This window comes from Paralichthys olivaceus, chromosome 9 (assembly GCF_024713975.1).
Source record: "Paralichthys olivaceus isolate ysfri-2021 chromosome 9, ASM2471397v2, whole genome shotgun sequence".
NCBI lineage: Eukaryota > Metazoa > Chordata > Actinopteri > Pleuronectiformes > Paralichthyidae > Paralichthys > Paralichthys olivaceus.
Genome location: NC_091101.1, coordinates 7,983,623 through 8,004,442, shown reverse-complemented (window position 1 = coordinate 8,004,442; position 20,820 = coordinate 7,983,623). Strand labels below are relative to the sequence as shown.

At 42.2% G+C, this 20,820-nt stretch overlaps 1 protein-coding gene across 3 annotated transcripts in view; it reads right to left on the bottom strand.

Moving 5' to 3' along the window:
• Positions 1-16,640, bottom strand: part of LOC109624436 (protein phosphatase 3 catalytic subunit alpha-like) — a 34,606-nt gene extending 17,966 nt beyond the window's left edge. The window contains exons 1-3 of one of the 3 annotated variants that reach the window (XM_020079304.2): positions 16,462-16,640; positions 2,278-2,478; positions 18-142 (exon numbers count right to left, since the gene is read on the bottom strand). In XM_020079304.2, coding sequence (XP_019934863.1) covers positions 18-142; positions 2,278-2,478; positions 16,462-16,504 — 369 coding nt within the window. In that variant the 5' untranslated portion in view covers positions 16,505-16,640. Of the gene's footprint in view, positions 1-17; positions 143-2,277; positions 2,479-15,826; positions 15,987-16,461 lie in introns of those variants that run through there. The other 2 variants (XM_020079135.2, XM_020079221.2) reach the window with 2 other exon arrangements.
• Between the last annotated feature and the right edge of the window lie 4,180 nt (positions 16,641-20,820).

The window sequence follows — 20,820 nt, the reverse complement described above, 5'->3', positions numbered from 1 at the left end:
ACAGTGTCCGTCCTCACCTCAATGCTGAAGTAGCCCCTGTCCACATAGTCCCCCAGGAAGAGGTAGCGTGTGTTGGCAGGAGAACCTCCCACTTCAAACAACTTCATCAGGTCAAAGAACTGGCCATGGATGTCTCCACACACTGAGGACACAGCACACACATCATTAATACTGCCGCTCAGAGCTGCCACACAACTCAGCTAACAAATGTGGGACCGTCTCTGCCTCGGTGACTCCATATGGCCTGATTTGCATCTGCAGAGGAATATGTGTCCTGTGTACTGAGCTAGAAACACCACTCATCTGTCTGATGAAAAAAACCACAGAAAACACATGATAAAAAGAATCTGGTTTGATCGTTTGAAGGCCTTGGTTTGAAATGCATCAAGGATTAAAAAAGGCTTTTAAAAATTAGCGTCTGCCAAATCACCTTAAATGCTTTTATTGCTATGCGAGGGAATATTTCGACCTGAAACGATTAGTAGAATAATTGTTGGTTAGTTCATCTATAGAAAATGATTGGATGGCCAATTAGTAGTTTGATTCATTTTTCAAGCAAATAAAAGAATATTTTTGGTTTAAATCATAGGCGGTATATAAAGATGGACAGCATGACAGATCCCAAAAAGTGAAACCTGTAGTTTTCCAAACATCCATTTCTGCAAACTTTCTGGATAGAACCTCATAAGGTCTGATTCTGTTCATTCTTTTCTGATTCTCTCGGCTGTGTTTTCTACAATATCTTTGTCTGAGAATTGGATCTAATTCAGATTTGGCTTCACATGCTGAACACTTCATATTCTGAAAGACTTCAGGACTGTGTCCATCTGTATGAAGTGCCAGCATATATCTACCCATCCACCTCCCTCACCATCTGTCTGGCCTCTCCTTTCAATTGCAGTTGATGTCATAGTTGCCGCTCTGCAGTCATTTTGCGATGGTCATTTCAAATCTGTCTGGCTTCTGGCGTTTCTCCATCTGCTTGCCATGTTAATCTCTGTTTTTGTGTCGACTCCTCAGCATTCGTTTTAATTTGAACTGGGAATTGGGAATGCAAAAAATTGCATGAGCGAACCCGTCGGCTTTCTAAGACCTGTCTCAGTATTCTTCCAGACGCTTTCCTGTGACACCCTAAAAGCCTGTCAGCTTAGATTTTACCCATCCACCTGCCTGTCTGTTCAATAGTTGGTCGATCTTAGAGCATTTCTAGAGAGACTGCATCCGAGTGCTAAGCTGTTTTCTCAATATCTTCTCAACATTACTTTTGCTTGTCGACATGGATCTGCACTGTTTTTCTGTGGTTCTATCTCTGAAATCTTTTTCAAATCAAGCTTGGACAAATAAAATCCCCTCTAGTGTTTCTGGGTCAGAATCTGTACAAGTGGAGAAACTTAGAAACAGGGATCGATATGATGCTCCTTGGGAACGAGCAGGTTTGAGAACAGCTGTACTAAGCTGCTTATGATCGACTGTCTCTCCATCTGCCTGTCTGTCGGTCCTCGTCCCCGGGGATCTGTACCTGTGAAAGCTGAGCGTTGTTCCCACACTGCGTGGGCACAGCAGCCCACTCAAAATTGTCTCAACGCTCGCACTTGCATAAATGCACACATATACAAGCAGAGACACATACGTACATTAACTAGGTGGTGTCAGGAGGTTGAGATTGCATGAGTCCGACCTGCCTGCTTGTCTGTCTTCTCTGACATCGTCTAAGAAACTTGTTTTCCATTTTGTTTCTCAATCTACTTCTCCTCTCCACATACCCCCTGGTCCACACCATTTCCCTGGCAGGGAATTTGGACAAATATGGAGACGCTCACAACCACTCACTGATTGGGTCTTTTCAGTCAAAACACTGCCTTTGCTGATTCTTTTTGCTATTTAATGTTATGCTCTGGAATAGTTCCTGTCCAGAAGTAGAAACTGCAGGACATTACCACTCAAGAAAATAAATAGTCCGGCACATTGCTTAAAAGTAGTTTTCATACAAGTTGGACAAATGAGATATTAGAGGTTAATTGATGAGCGATCTATTTCCAGTCTTTATGATAAGCTAAGCTGTTTACATTCACTGTTGTATTTACTGTGCAGACATGAACCAGTGTCATCAGTTTCCTCATCTAACTCTAAGCAAGAGAACAAATGCATATGTCCCTAAATGTCAAACTGTCATTTACTGATATCAGGATTAGCTACTGTTACCTCCCTGTAATTCTTCACTATATTACAGACTTATTTACACTCAGTGCTCCCTCCTGTTTCATCACTGTACCATACCCGTGACTGGCGCCTCAATGTCCAACATAGTGCGCTCCTGGCGCAGAATGGCGGCACCCTCATCGATGATGCGCAGGGCCACAGCCTCCTCCAGTCGGCCCTCCTTGGTGAGATGAGCTTTGAGCAAGTCCACCCGCGGCCGGCCCTCGGCATCGAACACCTCCTTCATGGTCAGCCGGTGGGCCAGGGGGAAGGGGACCGCTGGAGAGAGATGAGGGGGGCCAGGTGGGTAAGGAGAGAGAAACAAGAAGGTGCAGAGAGGAATAGAGGCACAAGATGGAGGCAGTGATGGAGAGAGGGAGATAAATTATATCAGATATATGAGATTAAGAAAGAGGAGGAGTGTTTAAATGAGTGGATGTATGGGTGGAGGTGAAGAAGATTACAGAGGGAGGGAGAGAGGTTGATGCGGGCAAAAAAGAGAAGGACATTGTTTATTAAAATGCAGAACATGATTTATTGGCATTTCCTGTATACTTCAACAAGCTTCAATCTTCAACATTATCCTGATCACACCTCTGCTGCAGGCTTTGACTGTGTGTGTGTGTGTGTGTGTGTGTGTGTGTGTGTGTGTGTGTGTGTGTGTGTGTGTGTGTGTGTGTGTGTGTGTGTGATGGAAACCTAAACATGTTGTATTGAAGCAGGGGCTGCCAGAGTTATCAGGGCTGCCTGCCTCTGTTCTGCAGTAATGTCTTTCTTACATAATGAAGGCCCCCAGGGCGCTGCTGGAGAAGGGGGTTGACTGACGACGGGGTGATACAGCAAGAGTGCACAGCTGCACGTGAGGAGTCACATACACATACACACACACTTACATTTACACACACATGACAAAATGCAGCCACGCACACAAGTGTTCTTAACAAACTCAGTGGCAGGGGCGCATGCGTACATTATGTATGCCACAATGGAGATAACATGCATGAACGCACGTGTGTGAGCCTACAGTGGCGCACACTCACACACACACATAGAAGCTCATAAAAGGTATTGTTATGCAGGATCCACAGAGCCTGTCGGAGCCCCACTAGTGCTAACACAGATAATGGCCTAGATCACACACTAAAAACTAGGCCTGGCTCTTTCACTCTCTACACACACACAGACGCACACACACTCTCTCACTTTTGTCTGTTTTGCACTCGCTCCTCTTGTCCCTTCTTTGTTTTTTTTTCGCTCTTTCTCTTGCTGCATCTCTCTCTCTTTCTGTGGCCATGACAGGCCGCAGTCTGCTTTCACACTGAGGTCCATCATTACATTTTAATGTGATGCTCACATTTAAGAGTAAAAGCAGCTCAACAACATCCACATGGAAGCAGACTCTATTGTTTTATGTAATCACCACTGAAACATCAGCAACGTTTAGCCAGAGCTACTGGGTGGGTGAGGTGTTGGATAACCAATCATTTACATTCAGTTTACAGTGTCATTATGAAATCTGTCTGATGATAAAAAGTAAATGCGATGTTTTAGGATAATCTAGCCTTTTGAATCTCACATGCATAAACATAAGGGATGTATGAACCTTTTTATTCTGAATCAAACCAGAAATGTCAAACAAATGCAGGATACATTAAACACAAGACCTGTCTGGCTATACTCTAAGCCTTAAAGGACACACTAATTCACACCTGAATACATATTTGGACTCCCTGGCGTATCTACCTACCGCACCCCTTTTTCACAGCATTAAACTGAACCCAACACCCTGAGATGTCCCAGCACACTACACGCTGCCAAGCTGAAGGAGGTCTGTGTTCCATCTATTTAGAACAGTGGATTCTACATAGTAAACCCAGTTTTGCTCTTCAGGTTTGGTCTGATGTTATATGTGAGAGGTTTTACGTAGCCCAAGCTGTCAGAGAAAACAAGCCAGAAGAAGAATTACCCATGCATGTTGGTATTTGTGTGACTTCATATTTACAACAAGGCTCGATCAGGGTTTAACCTCTTCCTTCCCTGTGCTGTTATGCACTGTCCTGTTTAACTGTACAGCACCCACCGTACTGCACTGTACTACAACTATAACGATGCTGGAACACGTCATGTTAAGAATCTGCATGTATATTAGAAAGATGTACAGTGCTTACACATACATACTGTGTGTACGTATATACTGTATTTGTATTTCTGTTTTGAGGTAAAAATGAGGCTTCTGTGTGTGTGTGTGTGTGCGTATGTGCGTGCGTGTGTGTGAAAGGTGGAGAGAGAGGTGAGAGTGAAGGAGTGTGAAACTTGTAAATTGTGAGGACAGTGTGAAAGTAGGGCAGGTATGAGAGAGTGGAGAACAGCAGAGACACAGAGCTTGGGGAAAGTAACTATAGTTGGTAAAACTATACTCGGCAGTTGGTGAATAGAAAGAGGAGAGGTTCAGTACCAACTCAGTCAAACCAAGAAGGTGACTGATCATCTGATGGGTGTGTAGACAACTCCAGAGGTTCAAGTATGATTGGAAGGCTAAAGACTGAAAGGAAAGATTTCTGTGTCTTAGAGTTGTAAATGATGAAGAAACCTTGTCTGAAGTTAATATTAATTCTGACATGAACGTCTGAGCCTCTTCTCCACATATCCAGTTTAACTAACCTAACTTTAGTCTAACCTCCTAATAAGGAAATCCTTCAAAATTCTTCAGAGCTCAACAGTAATGGATTAATCTTTCAGGGGTCTGGACTATTTTACATAACAGACAACAATTGCTGTGAGGGGGCCCTACATTAGACTTGCAGAATCGGTTACCTGTTTTATCTCACTTCTTAAGACACATCTTTACAAAAAAGCTTTTATATTGTGATGTCTATTGCTGTTATTATCTTTATTTTTATCATTATTATAATTATCATGAGTTTTATAATGTTTTTTGTAAAGCACACAATTGAAAATAAAAAATGCTCTGTTATTCTAATAACAGAGAAAAGAAAATAGATAAAGCAAACATGACTTATTTTACAGCAGGACACACCTTCTACAGGCAGCAGCTCTGTGAGACATTATTTACACACAGCAGTGCTTTGAGCTTAAAGCTTATTTTAGCATGCTGACAGTGACACAATACTAACGTGTTCATGCTGAACGGGTATAATATAATCATCATCTTGGTTTAACATGTTAGCATGTATGTAAAGATGGATCACACAGCTCCAAAAAAGTGAAGCCAAAGCGTTTTGATCACCACATGTGGCTGGATGCAGTATAGCTCATAAATCCTGCCTCCGACGTGTTAGTGTCAAACTTTATCTGCCTAAGCCACACCGCAGGGCAAGCCAAAAAATGCAAGGCGCACCCGAATTCTTATTCATGCTAAATCATTGTAATCATCCATTTTTACCTCTTTTTTAATTTGCTCACTTCACACTGGCTGTCAATCAAGGTCTTTGATGTGTTACACATTAAGAATTCCCACCATCTGACAACTGCGCCAACGGCAAATATTAAGGTTCTGAATGTTTTATTAAATGATTTTTGGGCTAAATAATTTACCTCTGTATTGAGAAATTAGTGCGTAAAAATAACTGATATGATGAATGATGAAGTAATTCAACATTTTTTGATTCAGGGCTCCAGACTAACTTTTTACATCGGCTGCACTGGTGCGCCTATACCTTTGTCATTGAGATGCACCCAAAGAACACCTATTATACCTTTTCTTGACAGTTCTCAAGCATTGGTAATTTCTTTATTGGGGCTGGTTTGATTCCATTTGAGTTGTTCAAATATTGATATAGTTAAGCATACTTCGGTGTACAATAATTTTGCCTGGATATGAAAGAAATTCTCAGAGAACGAAAGCTGTAAACTGTACAAGGAAACTAAGTTAGGTCTATCACAAAAATCAATGTGTGGGTTTCTGTGTGTGTGTGTGTGTGTGTGTGTGTGTGTGTGTGTGTGTGTGTGTGTGTGTGTGTGTGTGTGTGTCTGTCTGCTCATGTCTCATAAACTCTCCAGCAAATCAAACAAACACAAAGTAAACATCACTACTGCTCAGGTCCTAATAACTTGTCAATGTCAATGTCAACTTTATTCATATAGCACATTTAAAACAACTTGGTTGACCAAAGTGCTTCACATAGTAAAAGAAAACAACAAGAAAAACAGCAACACGCAATACATCAAAATACCAACAGTAAAATTAGAATAAAATAAAAGCAAAAAGAATAAAATTAAATAAAATTAAATCTGCCGTGATAAAAACGGTCTCAACTCGGAAAGAAGGCCAAAGAGAAGAGATGTGTTTTTAACAATGATTTAAAGAGTGCTACAGAGGGGGCAGATCTAATATGGCATGGTAAGCGTGGATGGTGTTTATTGTTAAGGTGTAAATGAGTGCAAGTCAGCAGGAGAGTGGAGGGAGGACACACAGTGTTAGACTGAAGTGAAATATCTTTGTTAAAACTTTTGGTTCCACTGTTCAACATACATTGTCCTGTTCACCTCATTTTCTCCCTCATTGCTGTTTCACATGTGTCAATGCGAGTGAGTGGGGGAGGGGCCAGCCCGGGGCCTGTTTGCGTAGTTCTTTTCACACTGATGTATGTCAAGTGTTCATTTTCTAGGTATTTGATCTATAAAAACAGGGTGAAATGTCACAGCGCCTAGCCCAAAGTAGCTGAGGCTGATGGGAAGCATTAGTTCTGCAGGTATTTTTGAAATTTCAATTTTATCATGTTGATAGCCGTACATGGGAAGTCATTGGATCATCGAAAATGTTCAGATTCTTTTTTTGAGCACTGGGAGCCTCTGCAACAAAATATTGCTATGCCTACACCTGCTAGTGGGGCTAAACAGAGACACACAGCACTGTTCTCCTATAAATATTAGGAAAATATAATTTTAGGTAAACAGAAATAAAACAATGCTCCTAGTAAAGGAGATTTAAACTCAGTTCAGTCAATTCAAAATATAAAGTGTAATAGCAGATCAATTCTATCTGCACAGGTTTCATTTTATTATAAATAGTTGTTTTTTTTTTTATCACAAGGGCTTCTAGTTGAAGTTCAATCACTAAACTGAATGTGTCATGACCTACTTGACACACAAACACAAAAGATGATGGCTTATAAAGAGGGACTTCAGAGATGAAAATTATTTTTTTAAATGATGTTTGGGTTCCCAAAAAAGGATCATTATGTATCATTTGATGAAAACAAGAACAAACTGTACAAAATAAGTGCTTGAGCTTGTGCGGAACAAATTGCACCCACTGACGATTCAATGCATTTGAGCAGTTTGAAGTAGAGTGGTGGAACCAGCCAACTTACAGTCTCACTATGTGACACCAGAGATTTGCCACAAGTCGGGGTCATTTCTTGCAGAACGAGAAATGATGCAAGATATGCAGCAAGAAAACAAGCAGCAGGGCTTCTGTTTTCTCTAGTAAGATAGTCATATCATTCACCAGAGCCTGGATCAGTTTTGATTATCTGTATGCTGAAAGGGTAGTCTTTTTTATCATCTTATTTCTTACTCAGTGACTCACTATTACTGTTTTCCCAAACTGTTACTTTCATATCGTTGCTCTAGGGGTATGATTCTCACTTAGGGTGTAAGAGATCCCGTGAAAAAATCTTGGACAAGCGTTTGACATCAAGATCTTCAGCTGTTTACAGTGCCAAGTTTATGCCAATCATCTTCATCAAATTAGTGTCTCATCAATACGTGTTACTGAGTTGACTTATTCTCCAGAGCAGGCCCGAATCGAGACTGCTCAGATTGGGGGGGCAATTAGAAATTTGGTTTGGGCACCTTTTCACACAGTGGACTTAATGCTGAGTTTTTCCAACTTTTAAAGAACAATACAATAGGAAATTCAACAAAGCCGTTGTATAATAATAATACTACTTCTTTTTGTTTTACACGTGCCACGCACAGTCTAGCACTACAAAACTTTAACTCCTGCACAGAAGCACACATGCAGGCGATGTGTTCCAGTATGGAAGCTGTGAGCGGGCAATGCTGCAATTAAACACAACATTGAAGATTGTTTTTAATAGCAGGTGTAATTACTTTAAAATATGTTGCATTATGTTTGCTTTGGTAAATGAACAAACTGTGAACACCTGCAGACGCTGGCTCTGTTCTTTTTTTCTACCATCAGCATTTCTTTCATGACAGGTAAAGGTGTCCACCCTTAATGCCTCTCCAAAAGGACTCTTTCCAGCTCTTCCTGATATTCTATTCTAGTTTACTTTGTTTAATAATTTAACTTGTGTAACCTTAAATACCCAAACCCCTGTAACCTAATGTTCACAAACTATAATTAAAACCAACAGTTTAGGACAAACAATCTGAGGCGATGAGTGTGAAGTGTCTCTGAAAAAGCTTCTTATATGTTTAGTCAACAAGAATATAGTAAGGATCCTGCAAGCTTGATTCATAGATACAAAATAGGTTTTATAAAATACTGCTGGCTCTAGGTAAGCTATGGCAGACATATTCATGTTATATCTTCCCATTTGACTGTAAGACAGCTGGCAACATACTGAGCTAATGGTATGAGAGTGTCATTGATGGATGAATTCTCATACTTTAATCATCTGATGCTACATGACGCTCAGTGGAAGTTCAGTCAGGAATCCTTGTGCATGTCTCTTAAGTTACAGTTTCCCTTCATCTCTAGGCTCCATCAGCTCATTCTCTCTCTTCATGCAATCACAACCTGACACGCTCACCTTGAACTGGTCACTTGTAAGCTCACCTCCCACCCTGCAACAGTTTAACTCTGAATACCTGGTCATCTCCCTTCAAACCATTCAATCAGAAGCCTTCGTGTTCATCATCACATCCAAAGCACATAACTCATAGGACTGCTTCAATGATGTTCTACTTCCTGCCAGGGTCTAAGCACCAAGGTCCCTATGTTCACAATACATTTAATTTTGTTTTAATTTACTCATTTTCATATGTTTCTCTGTAAGGCCTTACCTGATTAAAATAAGGGATGTTCTTTTAAAAATTATGAGCAGTTCAAACCCGAAATTATTCAAATAAAGACCCAGAGGAAGACCAGACATGTAAGGGAGCTATAGCCTAATGCTAAGCACCATGAAAGCATTTGTCAACCGATGGAGAGAGTTTTAAGTAGCAACAGAGAATGCAGTCAATTAACAAACCCATCCTCCAAATATGTGATAAATTACAGTTTTCTATTTTTTATCATTCATATTTACATATACTGGTGATAGGGAAGTTCTATCAATCATGTTAGTTTTAAAAAAGTAGTATTGTACCATGGAAATCATCTCAACTGAAAAGAACTACATTTTGCAGCCAATGGAAACAAAGGGTTAACTTGTCATCAGCACAAGTTAGTTTACAGCTAATATCTAGTTAAAGACTACCAATGGGCAAACTATGATCAATATATGAATTCTGATTTTGCTGATTTGCCTACTCTGAGCAATGTGAAAATCAAAAGTAAAATATTAGAAGTGTCAAAGTGATTCTGCATCATTACTACATATCAGCAGTGGAGGGAACTTTGACCTATGAACTCACATCAACGCCTCACTTCTTAAGTAAAGTCACGATGATGACGAGCACAGTGAAAAAAACGTATTCATCCAGGACTGTCATTTTCACTGAGTCAACCAATCACAAGATGCACGGCTGGCAGTGTGTGAGGTGAGATGGGCTGAGCAGTGAGAGATGAGCCAAGAGGTGAAAACGTTTTTAGCCTCTGCCTAATGTACTTTGCACTGTTTTTGTCTACTGGCCCACTCCCCACACTCCAACTCCCCCGCGTGGAATTTATTAAGCGCCAAAGCTGCCAGCTCAGCCAAAAATCTCGACATCACAGAGTGGCGAGGGGGAAGCCTGAGAGAAAATCTATGACATAGCTTTCAACCAAATCTCCTTTATTTGTCTGGGTTGGCCTAATAGCCTAACTGGAGCAGAATCTGATCAGAATCATCTTGTTATTGTGCGCGCCCTTCCTAATGGCTAAAGTTAATTATGGGGGAATATTTCATCCGTTTTTAATAACACTGGGACACCATTCACAATCAGAGGGGCTGCTGCAGGATGGAGGAAGTGACCGTGAGAACAGACATATTGCAGAAATGACGGCAGAAGTCATCCATGATCCCTTTGTCCTCATTTGTGTCTGCCCTTGGAATCTAGCAAAATAAGGCTGAATAGGTATAAAACAACACAACCATGTGGTTCTCAACGGAATAGGAAGTTATCTTCAGGGGCTGAACTGTTAATATGCCAGAAGTTAAACTACAATAATACATTTGGTCTAAATGATACACATGCATTGATCACAAAAGCATCGTAAACAGCCTATATGTGCTGTACTGGCATTGAATGAGTTCATGACAGTGCAGTACAATGTCGGCCCAGACTGTTGCTGGCTGGTGACATCGACCAGAAGTTACGGCATTCCTGTATGTGTGTGTGTTTGTATGTAAGATGTGTTGCCCTCTGCAGGACCTCATCTAAAATGATTACACAGACATCTCCTGAGATCATCACACATGAAGGAGGGAGGAAAGAATGAGATCAGCGAAGAGAGGGTGAGAGAGAGAGCACAAAAATTGGGGTGAATGAGAGACATCTTATTGTGTGTGTCTCTCTGTGTGTGTGTGTGTGTGTGTGTGTGTGTGTCTGTGTCTGTGTGTGTGTGTGTGTGTGTGTGTGTGTCTGTGTCTGTGTGTGTGTGTGTGTGTGTGTGTGTGTGTGTGTTTATCTACCATCTTTGACCCAGATCAGCTAACACAGATACACAGGTCTTTGAAGGTGGTGGAGGGGGGACAACTAAAGAGGCGTTTGAAGTCATTCAATTAATGCACACTACACACATGAAGGACCATCTGTGTTCACACACACACACATGAACAGAGACAACGGCCCATCCCCTAACAGCCTGTCCTCATTAGACAATCCCTCTCTCTCTCTCTCTCTCTCTCTCACTCCCTCCCTCCCTCTCTCTCTGGAGTACCTTTCATATAAATAGCCATTGCCCTGCCACCCTCCCCACAGGGCACACACAGACCTGTCAGTGTGGGACCCCTGACTCCCAAGAATAACATCAAAATCCCACCACACACACACACACACACACACACACACACACACAGCTCACATAGCGCTCTGAAGGAACCATGGAGGAATGGGACAGTATGTTACACTAAAAGGAAATATGCCCAGTGTGCCTCGAGCCTTGCCAGAGGTGGTGTGGGTGTGTATGTGTGTGTGTGTGTGTGTGTGCATGTGTGTGTGCATGTGCATGTGTGTGTCTGTGTGCTAAATTCATGCATGTGTGCAATTTGGATATGGCTTCACTCAGCTTTGGTGAACTCTCTTCACACATTCAGTGATATGTTTAAAAGGCAAGAATTTACAAAAGACGTATATCCCTGTTACACTATTTGCACTTGCATAATATTATTCAATAGGGACTACTTTAGCAAGGTGAGGTAAGGGATCTAGGCCTGTGGTTTCAACAAAAAGTATGCTAACTTTCTATTTGAGGATGTTATAACATATCTAATTATTTTTGCCCTGCCCTAACTGTATTCTCAGTCACTTTAGTGCACAGGCACCCTACCTAAGACAGTTGACAGTAAGGTTTTCTCTCTGTCACTCAGCCCTGCATCATGCTAGCATACAGTACAACATACAAGTTAGGTTAGGCTAAGTAATCATATGACAGGCAATGTCCTAAAAGTGACTACTGAAGCAAGTGAGCCTGGATGGTGAGTGAGTTATAACCTCTCCTGATGTAAGACAAACAAAAACAGCCCAAATCATCCACCTCTTGGGTAGTGTACCTAGTGTTTATTAAAGAAAGAAGCAATGGACACAACACACAAATGGATGCCTTATTTAGTAAACAATTTTGGATTACTTAAAGGTTTATTTCTATACCTTGGATAACAGTCATTCCTTGCAATTTTACCTAGTTGTACACTATTTGCATTGTTACAGTAAAGACCAAGTTATAGTATAACTACCAATACACTGAGTTTCCACTTTTATTAGATAAATGTGTGTAATCAGATGCAACAAATTCAATTGTTATAAATCTTTTAATGTTCCGTTGTTTTAACATGGTGTCAGAAAGGTTTTGATTCACCTTTATGGTCATTTCACGCTCTTCAGTTTGAATTGTCAGCAAGAAAAGTATGGGTGTAACTGATTGCAATGATGATGCTCATATTCCATTAAGATGAAATGAGCCAGCATGCACATAACGATGGCCCTGACACCAGAATGAAACGCATAGATGGATCACAGACATGATCAATGTTACTGGTCACACTTGTGTTTAACAAGCCAAAATATGACAAAAGGTTACTGGACAGTATTATGTTATCGGATAGTCTTAAGTCTTATTTATGCTGCCTTTATGTTTGAAGAGAGATACGTCTGACGGACGAAAAAACGCAGCGACGAACTTGTTTGTCTGAGGTATTAATTTTACAATAATATAAAATGTAGTCCTCAAATTTAAGAAGCTAAAACCATAAAATGCATGGTCAGTTGGCTGGTCACACTCTTCCTATATGTCAACAGACCCTTTTATACACTTGACATTTTGACATGCCATAGAATGTGTAAATAATAACATTAATGGCATGTTTCCATGTCAGTGACCCAGCTTGCACACGAACCTGACACAAGCTGTTATATGGAAAGCAATCATCAGTAATGCTACTAATTATAACTGTGCGTATCTTGTGATAGAATGTCTGCAGTGAATAAAATATATGTACTGTATATTTTATTTGTATTTAACCAGGAAAGTCCTATTGAGATTAAGAATCTCTTTTTCAAGGGAGACCTGGCCAAGATAGGCAGCAGCACAGATAAAAACATACAGCACAGGTGAAGACACATGTAACACACAACCAGATAAGTTAAAAACAGCAGAATCTGCCTCCAGTGCAGACAATTGTAACAGAGAGTAAAAAGAAGTTCTGAGAACGCAGAGAGTAAATCCTGATACATTTTTGCGTAATGCAGAATCTCCTTATACATTAAGTTGTACCATAACTCAGGAGGTGATGACTTAGGACTGAAGCGTTACTCCATTGTAGTCCAGTATCACATGTTGCCACCTGGAATCATACAACCCTTTAGGTGGGAACCAAAAGTAATTTTCACACATTACACATGTCTGGACCCTTGGAAACTGACAGCATGATTAGATCCTGCAGATACATCAACCTCCATGTGCATTTTACATCCATGTTTGTATTTGTCTATTGGCACATAACATTGAGTCCAAGTTTCCGTGCTGTACCCTCAATGGTACAAGGAGATGGAGAGCATTTTGTCTCTTTCTTGTTTGTGTTACTGATGGCAAATTAGGATCCATAATGCCCTGTTGTAGAGAGAGGTAAGGTTGTAGCATGAAGTGGAAGGAGAACTGTGACATGTTCTGTTCAAGTCTGTACAATTCATAGGTAATGTTTGGTGGAGACTACGATAAAATAATTAAACTTTTAGGTAAGCTTCACAAAGCTTGCACAAACACACGTACACACACACACACATTTGTTTGCATGATAAGTGAATCAAACAAGGGTGTGAGAAGTCCGTTGGTCAAGTAACAGAATAACATCTTGCTGCTCAGCTTTGTGAAACACTATGTCCCTTATGCGTTTTTCTTTTTTCTCTGTCTCACTCCCTGTTTCTCTCTTTCTCCCTCTGTGCCTCTCACTCCCTCTCGCTCCAGCTACTTCACCTCCTCCGTGGCCTTGTCACAATCTCTCCTTCCCTCTTTCCCTCACCTCGCCCCCACACTCTCTGCCCTACTGTCCGTTTGTCTCTGTATGCTTTGTCCTTTTGGGCTCCATCTCTGTGCACTGGTCTCCGTATATGTGTGTGTGTGTGTGTGTGTGTGTGTGTGTGTGTGTGTGTGTGTGTGTGTGTGTGTGTGTGCAAGCGTGTGTGTGTATGTGAGGGGGACTACCAGGCACAGTCTATCTGCCATGCAGGAGTGACATCTCTTTGAGCCCCCACATCATTCCTCTCCAGCCCCAAATAGCTAAATCTTTACCATGTTCTGCTGCATGTGTTTGAGAGAAGGTGCATTTGTATGGGTGCGTGAGTATGCATGTGTGATGGATGATGCATGAGAATATGGGCCACTTAGTTTGTTCCAGTGTTGAGGCAGCAATTGGCGGCCCAGCTGCTTCAACACACATGCACACACACGAGATGGAGATTTACACACTTTTAAAGAGGAGATACTAATTTGGAGGTTTTAGGCAGATTACTGATGGATGTGGGAGAGTGGTGTGGGGGTCAGTTTTCCTTTGGTTGCAGGGGACCCAGATTTGCTAGCACCACCCCTACACAACTTCAACTGTGTACAGGCCAGTTACACACAGGCGCATCCATACTGTAGGCATATGCAAATGGAGTCCTGGAGTCCTACGTGCATAAACTGCAAAAAGCCCCCCCCCCCCCCCCCCCACACACACATACACACCCCCAAGCCCACGCCCCCCACCCCCTTCCCAAGCTCAACGACGACGCATGCACGCACGCACGCGCGGAATACCGGGGCATGCCCGAGCGGCGCATCCAACTGTCAGCTCCGCTTCTTCCGGCAGAGAGACCTTGTGAGTTTATTAAGCGGAGCCAGTGGGAGAGACAGAGCCAGCCAGGCGTCGTCGCATGTGACAGGGCTGCCGTGCGTGGAGGAAGCGCCGCAGCCATGCACAGCTTCACTGTGACCTGATGAGCACGACAATCTGTGCAAGCTCCGCGGATCACAACCCGAGCGCAGCCCCTCCTCGCCTTCCCCAGATATATAGCCGCCCACGCGTAAAAGCAGAAACAGACACTCGTATAAACTCATTAAATATTCCATAATCCAATCATTCAATAACACTGTTAAAGGCTGCAGACAGCATCCTCCGAGAGGCTCGGATATTCAGTCCAGCATCTCTATCAACTCCATTTTGTTCTCTCATTTGACACTCAGGGAAACCAGTGGGAAGAGGGGGAAGCCAGGGAGACCTTTACGAGACGTGGAGGAGCCGTACGCACGGGAGAGGCACAGTCACCCGCTGACATTCAGGCCTCACGGAGGAAACGTCGGCTTAAAATGACTCGCAGATCCATCGTGTGCACAGTGGTGGCTTTCCAGCGTCACATCAGCAAACATCGGCATAATTTCACCCAACAAGGCCGGGGAACTAAATCTAAACTCGCGGGTGCCTTGGTGCGCACTCGGCCTGATGGCAAAGTTGCCAGCAGCCTACACCTGCCGTTCACACCAATCGATTACCCGACTTTTGCTTCCGATGTGGGCTAAAAATAAAACTAGATCGCAAATGTAGGCCACCCTATGGAAGTTTAGTCGGCACATCTAATACCGAGGCACCGCTACTACGCACAGCCATACACTCCATGCAACGCAAAGACAGAGAGCTGAAAAATCCTTGAGAATCTCCGAGTGACAAGTCCCCCACAGCATCTCACCCTTCCTGCCTCCCCTTCTCTCCCCCTGCTTACATGCACCATCATCCCGTGACACCACATCCACAGCAGAGCCACAACCAAGGATCGCAGGTTACTCGTAAAATGTATTTACCTTTATGTCTGCCTTTCGCTGTCATCGTCACACTGCTTGATGTTTCATTGGAACGAGATGCTCATCTCCCTCTCTCTCTCTCCCTCTCCTGCTTTTTGCCCCCCTCTCTCTACCACTCTCTCCACTGTGTCTCTGTAGGGTATTATTCAGTAACACGAAACCACCGCTAGGAGTGGATCGCGTAAATGGAGCTCATGCAGCACAGGGGTGTCGCACAATAGCTTTGGCTATACATAGAGGGGGAGACATCTCCCCCCCCCCCCCCTTTAGAAAATGGGGTAATGCCTCGGTGAGGGGGTGAATTCAAATAGAATAACGAGGGAAGACCCTGATTATGGCGCACCGTGCTGGGTATGCCCCCCCCACCCCCTTCTCCTCCATCATCAACTCCTTCCCCCTCAAAGGTTCATGGGCACATGCATGTTGACTCGCCACTCAAATTGCAATCTTTTATTATAAGGTGCTATGATTATAATCATAAACAGGGATGGGCTCAGAACAAAAAAGAACAACGTGCGAATCAGAGACGGTGGTGCAACGACAGGGATGCAAACAGAAATGAACGATGGGCAGAATCATTGGCACAGAGGAAGCTCTCACTGGCCGTGCAGGTTTCTGTTTTTTGGCATGCCTACATTTGATCACCCGGTCGGCGGGACTTGCGCTGCAGTCGGACATCCTGGAGTCGGGACGGGAAAAACGGAGCCGTGGGGGGAGTTGGGGGGAGGGAGGCTCGCTCTCTCTCTCTCTCTCTCCCTTCTGTCAAGGGCCGAGACCGTGATGTCGGGTCCTCCGGCAGGCGTCGAGGATGATGTGCGCGGTAGCTGGGTGCCTCTCTCGCTGCAGCAGTGGCATCACTCGGTGGAGTCTCCGTGCGCTCTCGAACGGGGGAAGCCTGCCGCTGCGCCTGCTATGACTTGGGGGGAGGATTGGAGGACACCTAGCTGCTGTTCTTGTTGCATGCTTGGATCCCCAATTTTTTTTGTCTTTTTCTTTTTGAGAGGGGGTGGGACGGGTGGGGGGCGAGGGGCTGCTGGTGTAGTGGTGGCGATAGTGAAATAAGAGGGGGGGGGGGGGGGCAGACTCTGAAGGTTAGATGGCGAGGAGGCGCCGTGGAGAGACGAGAGAAACGCGCAGGCTCTGCTCTGCCTCTCCAGGACGCCTCTGTGCGCGGTGATGTGCAGCTGGCAACACCCCGGAATGGCGAAAGAAGGAACTCCCACGCAGAGTCACGCACAGGCGGCAACAGTGGAACACACACACACACACACACACACACACACACACACACACACACACACACACACATAGTTACATCCACTCATAAACACGCAAACACACGCATACACACATAGAGCTACATTCACTCATAAACACGTACACACACACACACACACACAGTGCTACATTCAATCATAAACACACACACATATATAGGCCTACATGCACATTTAAACACTATAAAGCTTCATTCACACATAAACACACACACACACACCTACATATGCATACACACACATGCACATTTATATTTATATAATATATATAGATGTGCATGTACTGTATGTGTGTACAAACATACACATGTGTACACACACATACACCCACTCATACTGCCATCCTGTGGAGGCATTGATTACAGGGCTTTCCCCCTTTAACAACTCTGTGGAGTGTTTGTGCGTGCACGAGGGTGTAACTGTACAGTAGGCTATTTGACAGATGATCACGTGGCCCCATAGGAGGGTGTTTTCTTTCTCAAATGCAATCTGGAATAAAGGAGATCTGATGTTAATCCAGTGTTTCTTGGGTGTTTTGGATATAATATTGACTGATGTAACAGACGTATTTTATACATAAACAAATGTTTAGTTTATCAATCAATCCAAATGTAACGCCCACTCTCATACACCCAAAGACAGAAAGAAAGACACACAGAGATGAAGGCACAGATAGCTCATTTATGGTCCATCTTATATTATCAGGCAGATTTTTTTACAGAGAAAGATTTTAGATTTCACTTTTTAACATGGGCCAGGTCAAGAGACTTGTACAGTTCTAGAGGGTTTGGAAGCAGCAAGCAGGTCAGAGAGAGCTATAAGAGTTAGTTAATAAGTGATTTTCTTTGTGAGCAGTATTTTAAAAATTATATCTTTATTTTGTAAGAATCCAATGAAGTGATCTAACTGTGGGAATAACATGTACAGATTGAACCAGACAACATGGATTTACCATTGGATACGTTTTTAGGTGACAAAAACCACTGTCTGAGTTATACTTGTGATGAGGTTTGTAAAGTTGCTTTCAGGATCAAAGATAACTGGAGACAGAGGTCTGGAAGAAACTGATCTTTTGTCTCTTATACCTCTACAGTGCAAACAACAGGGTCATTTGTTTCACAAGAGGATGTTAACAAGACAACGTCCACCAAGCACAATGTGAGGTATCATTTCTCAGCAGGCCTACAGCAGGAAACAAAATTGTTGTTGCATGCTTACTGGGGCAAAACATGTGAACATTGGCCAGAAGGTGGCCCTAAAGAAGAGGAAACAAAGGTCTCTGAGCAGAGGCTAGTTGGCACATCTCTGACTCACATTCACACTGTCAGACTCGGTACAACTGACATCAGTCTAAAGCACAAATGATTCCTTCTCTATCTGGATAGTTTCAATATAGATTTTATCATCTGTCTTTGTTTCTTATCAGGCCCTTTAGCTGAACTCTTCTTGTCTGGCTCCGCTGAACGTCTGATCTGATGAAGATTCCTGAAATTTGCAGCTGCTACTGAACCTGAGCTGTCAGTATCATGTAAAAGGTAAAAAAAAACAAAAAACGTACACATATACATGACTGTAACATGCTCATAGTAGCATATACATTTTTTATCTTCTTGGGCCGTTCAAAGAGTTCAGCAGATGCAAAAAGGAAAAGAAGTAGTAAAATGCTACTTTCATGCATTGTATACTTTTAACTCAACATATTTAAATCGTCTTGTCATGCAATTGTATTTTGCGATTAACGTGAAGTCAATTTAAATTGAATTATGTTTCACACCATAATTAACATTGACCTGTTTTTCTTAGCAAAAGTATGGGAGTAATTAATAGCATCATTACTGTAGATGTGTCTATGTGGGTCCTGCCATTATGCACATTGATACACCTGCATGGAGAAGAGCCACTCTATGTGACTTTACTTTTCCTCCAGGTCTCAATCATTAGAAACAGAAGGTTGTAGTTACATGGATCATAACTCAGATCTAAAGAGTTGCCACAAATTGAGACATTTATTCACTTAATTGTGTTCTTAAGTAATTATATTTAGAGTAAGGAAGAAGCAAGAAGACGTAACTTGCGGTTCGCTCCCTGCAAACTGATGAATTGTTCCAGTATGTCACGGCAGCCACAGACTTTTGAATGGCACACATGTGCTGTGGAAATATTCTATTTAACGTACATAAAACAGGCTTAATAGTAAAAGTACTACTATCGATAATATTTAATGTCAAAATACTGTATATCAAATAGAGTAAGAACATAAAATGCAGACATGAGTGTGAAAGTAAAAGTGACTCTTGATGAAGATAAGAATGAAAGAAACATCATTATAGTCTCAAATCTTTGGTTGAAGAAATAGAAAGCCTCTTGATAGCTGCTGCTTATTAACACTGACAGTAGCAAAAGTCTAAAAAAAAAGAGCATCGCACAGAGAGTTGCTGTTAAATTAGTACTTCTTCAAGAACTTTGTAAAGTACAATTATACACCATAGAATTTCTCAAAAATTATAGATGGCAGTAATGTGGATATGATGCCTCTTGCTAAAAGTGTTTGAATCATTTGCTATGTAGGAACTGGAGCATTCTTGTATTTTTTTTATAAACTTAAGTGTGCCCTGCATACTTTCATGATGAAATTGTAACAGTAAATAAATAATGTCCTAGCCTGGTACACTTTTATCTGCAGGGTTAATATGAACATAAAAGTATTTGAGAATTAATTCAGATATATATATATATATATATATATATATATATATATATATGAAGTTTATTTGACAGAGGTATAGAAAATAGAAATGATCTCATGTTTCTCATATGCAGCTTTGTAAATAATCGTATAAAGTGTTGTTTTAGGAGTGAGCACACAGAACATGGAGCAACTTGTTTGCTTCTCCGTAAGTTTAATTTAAAAAAAGAAAGATTCACAAAAATGTTGTGTTGCAGCTGCACCCTCCCGGAGATGTGCTGATTATATCATCCAATCAGAATAATATTTTATTACCATATTCAAATGAAGATGCACTGTGTCAGATATTATTTACCATAGGTCTGACATAAACATGGAATCTCGCGAAGGCAGTCGTATCATCCGCGCTGGACTCCATCTATATGACAGCCTCCCTCATATGATATTATATCTATAGATTCACTGGAACCCCAAAACCACCTCAGTGTCTGTGAGCGCGTGCGCGATGCTGTGTCCGTGAACCATTTTAACACAGGTTACTTCATGCAACATACGCGCAGAGGAGACATTTTGGCTCCGTCCGGGCCATGAGAACACAGGCGCAGCGCCGCGTGCACGGAGCCACAATGATGCCAGTTGCAGCAGCACTACGTTGGCAGCGCGCACTTGTGAGCCCCGCGCGTGCGCATGGCGGAGGGCTCTATGTCGGCAGCGCAGTGACAGATGCGGTCCAACAATAAGACTTCCGGTTTCAGCGGCAGGCTTCCAGAACAAAAGGTTGTTCTTTTATTTCATTTCATACGGAGTGCAGTAAAGAAATGTAGTATTCAGTCGCCAGACACATTAAATCAAAAATTGCAAATGATTAATTAGACTCAGTGTAATAATTTAAATAAAAATATATTATTAAGGCAAAAAATAATCCTCACACACATTTTTTTCAAGCAAGTGCCAAACATTCATTAGGCAACTTGTCGGATGTTGCTGTTGAATTTGTTTCATATAATTGCAGACTTATTTTATTCATAATT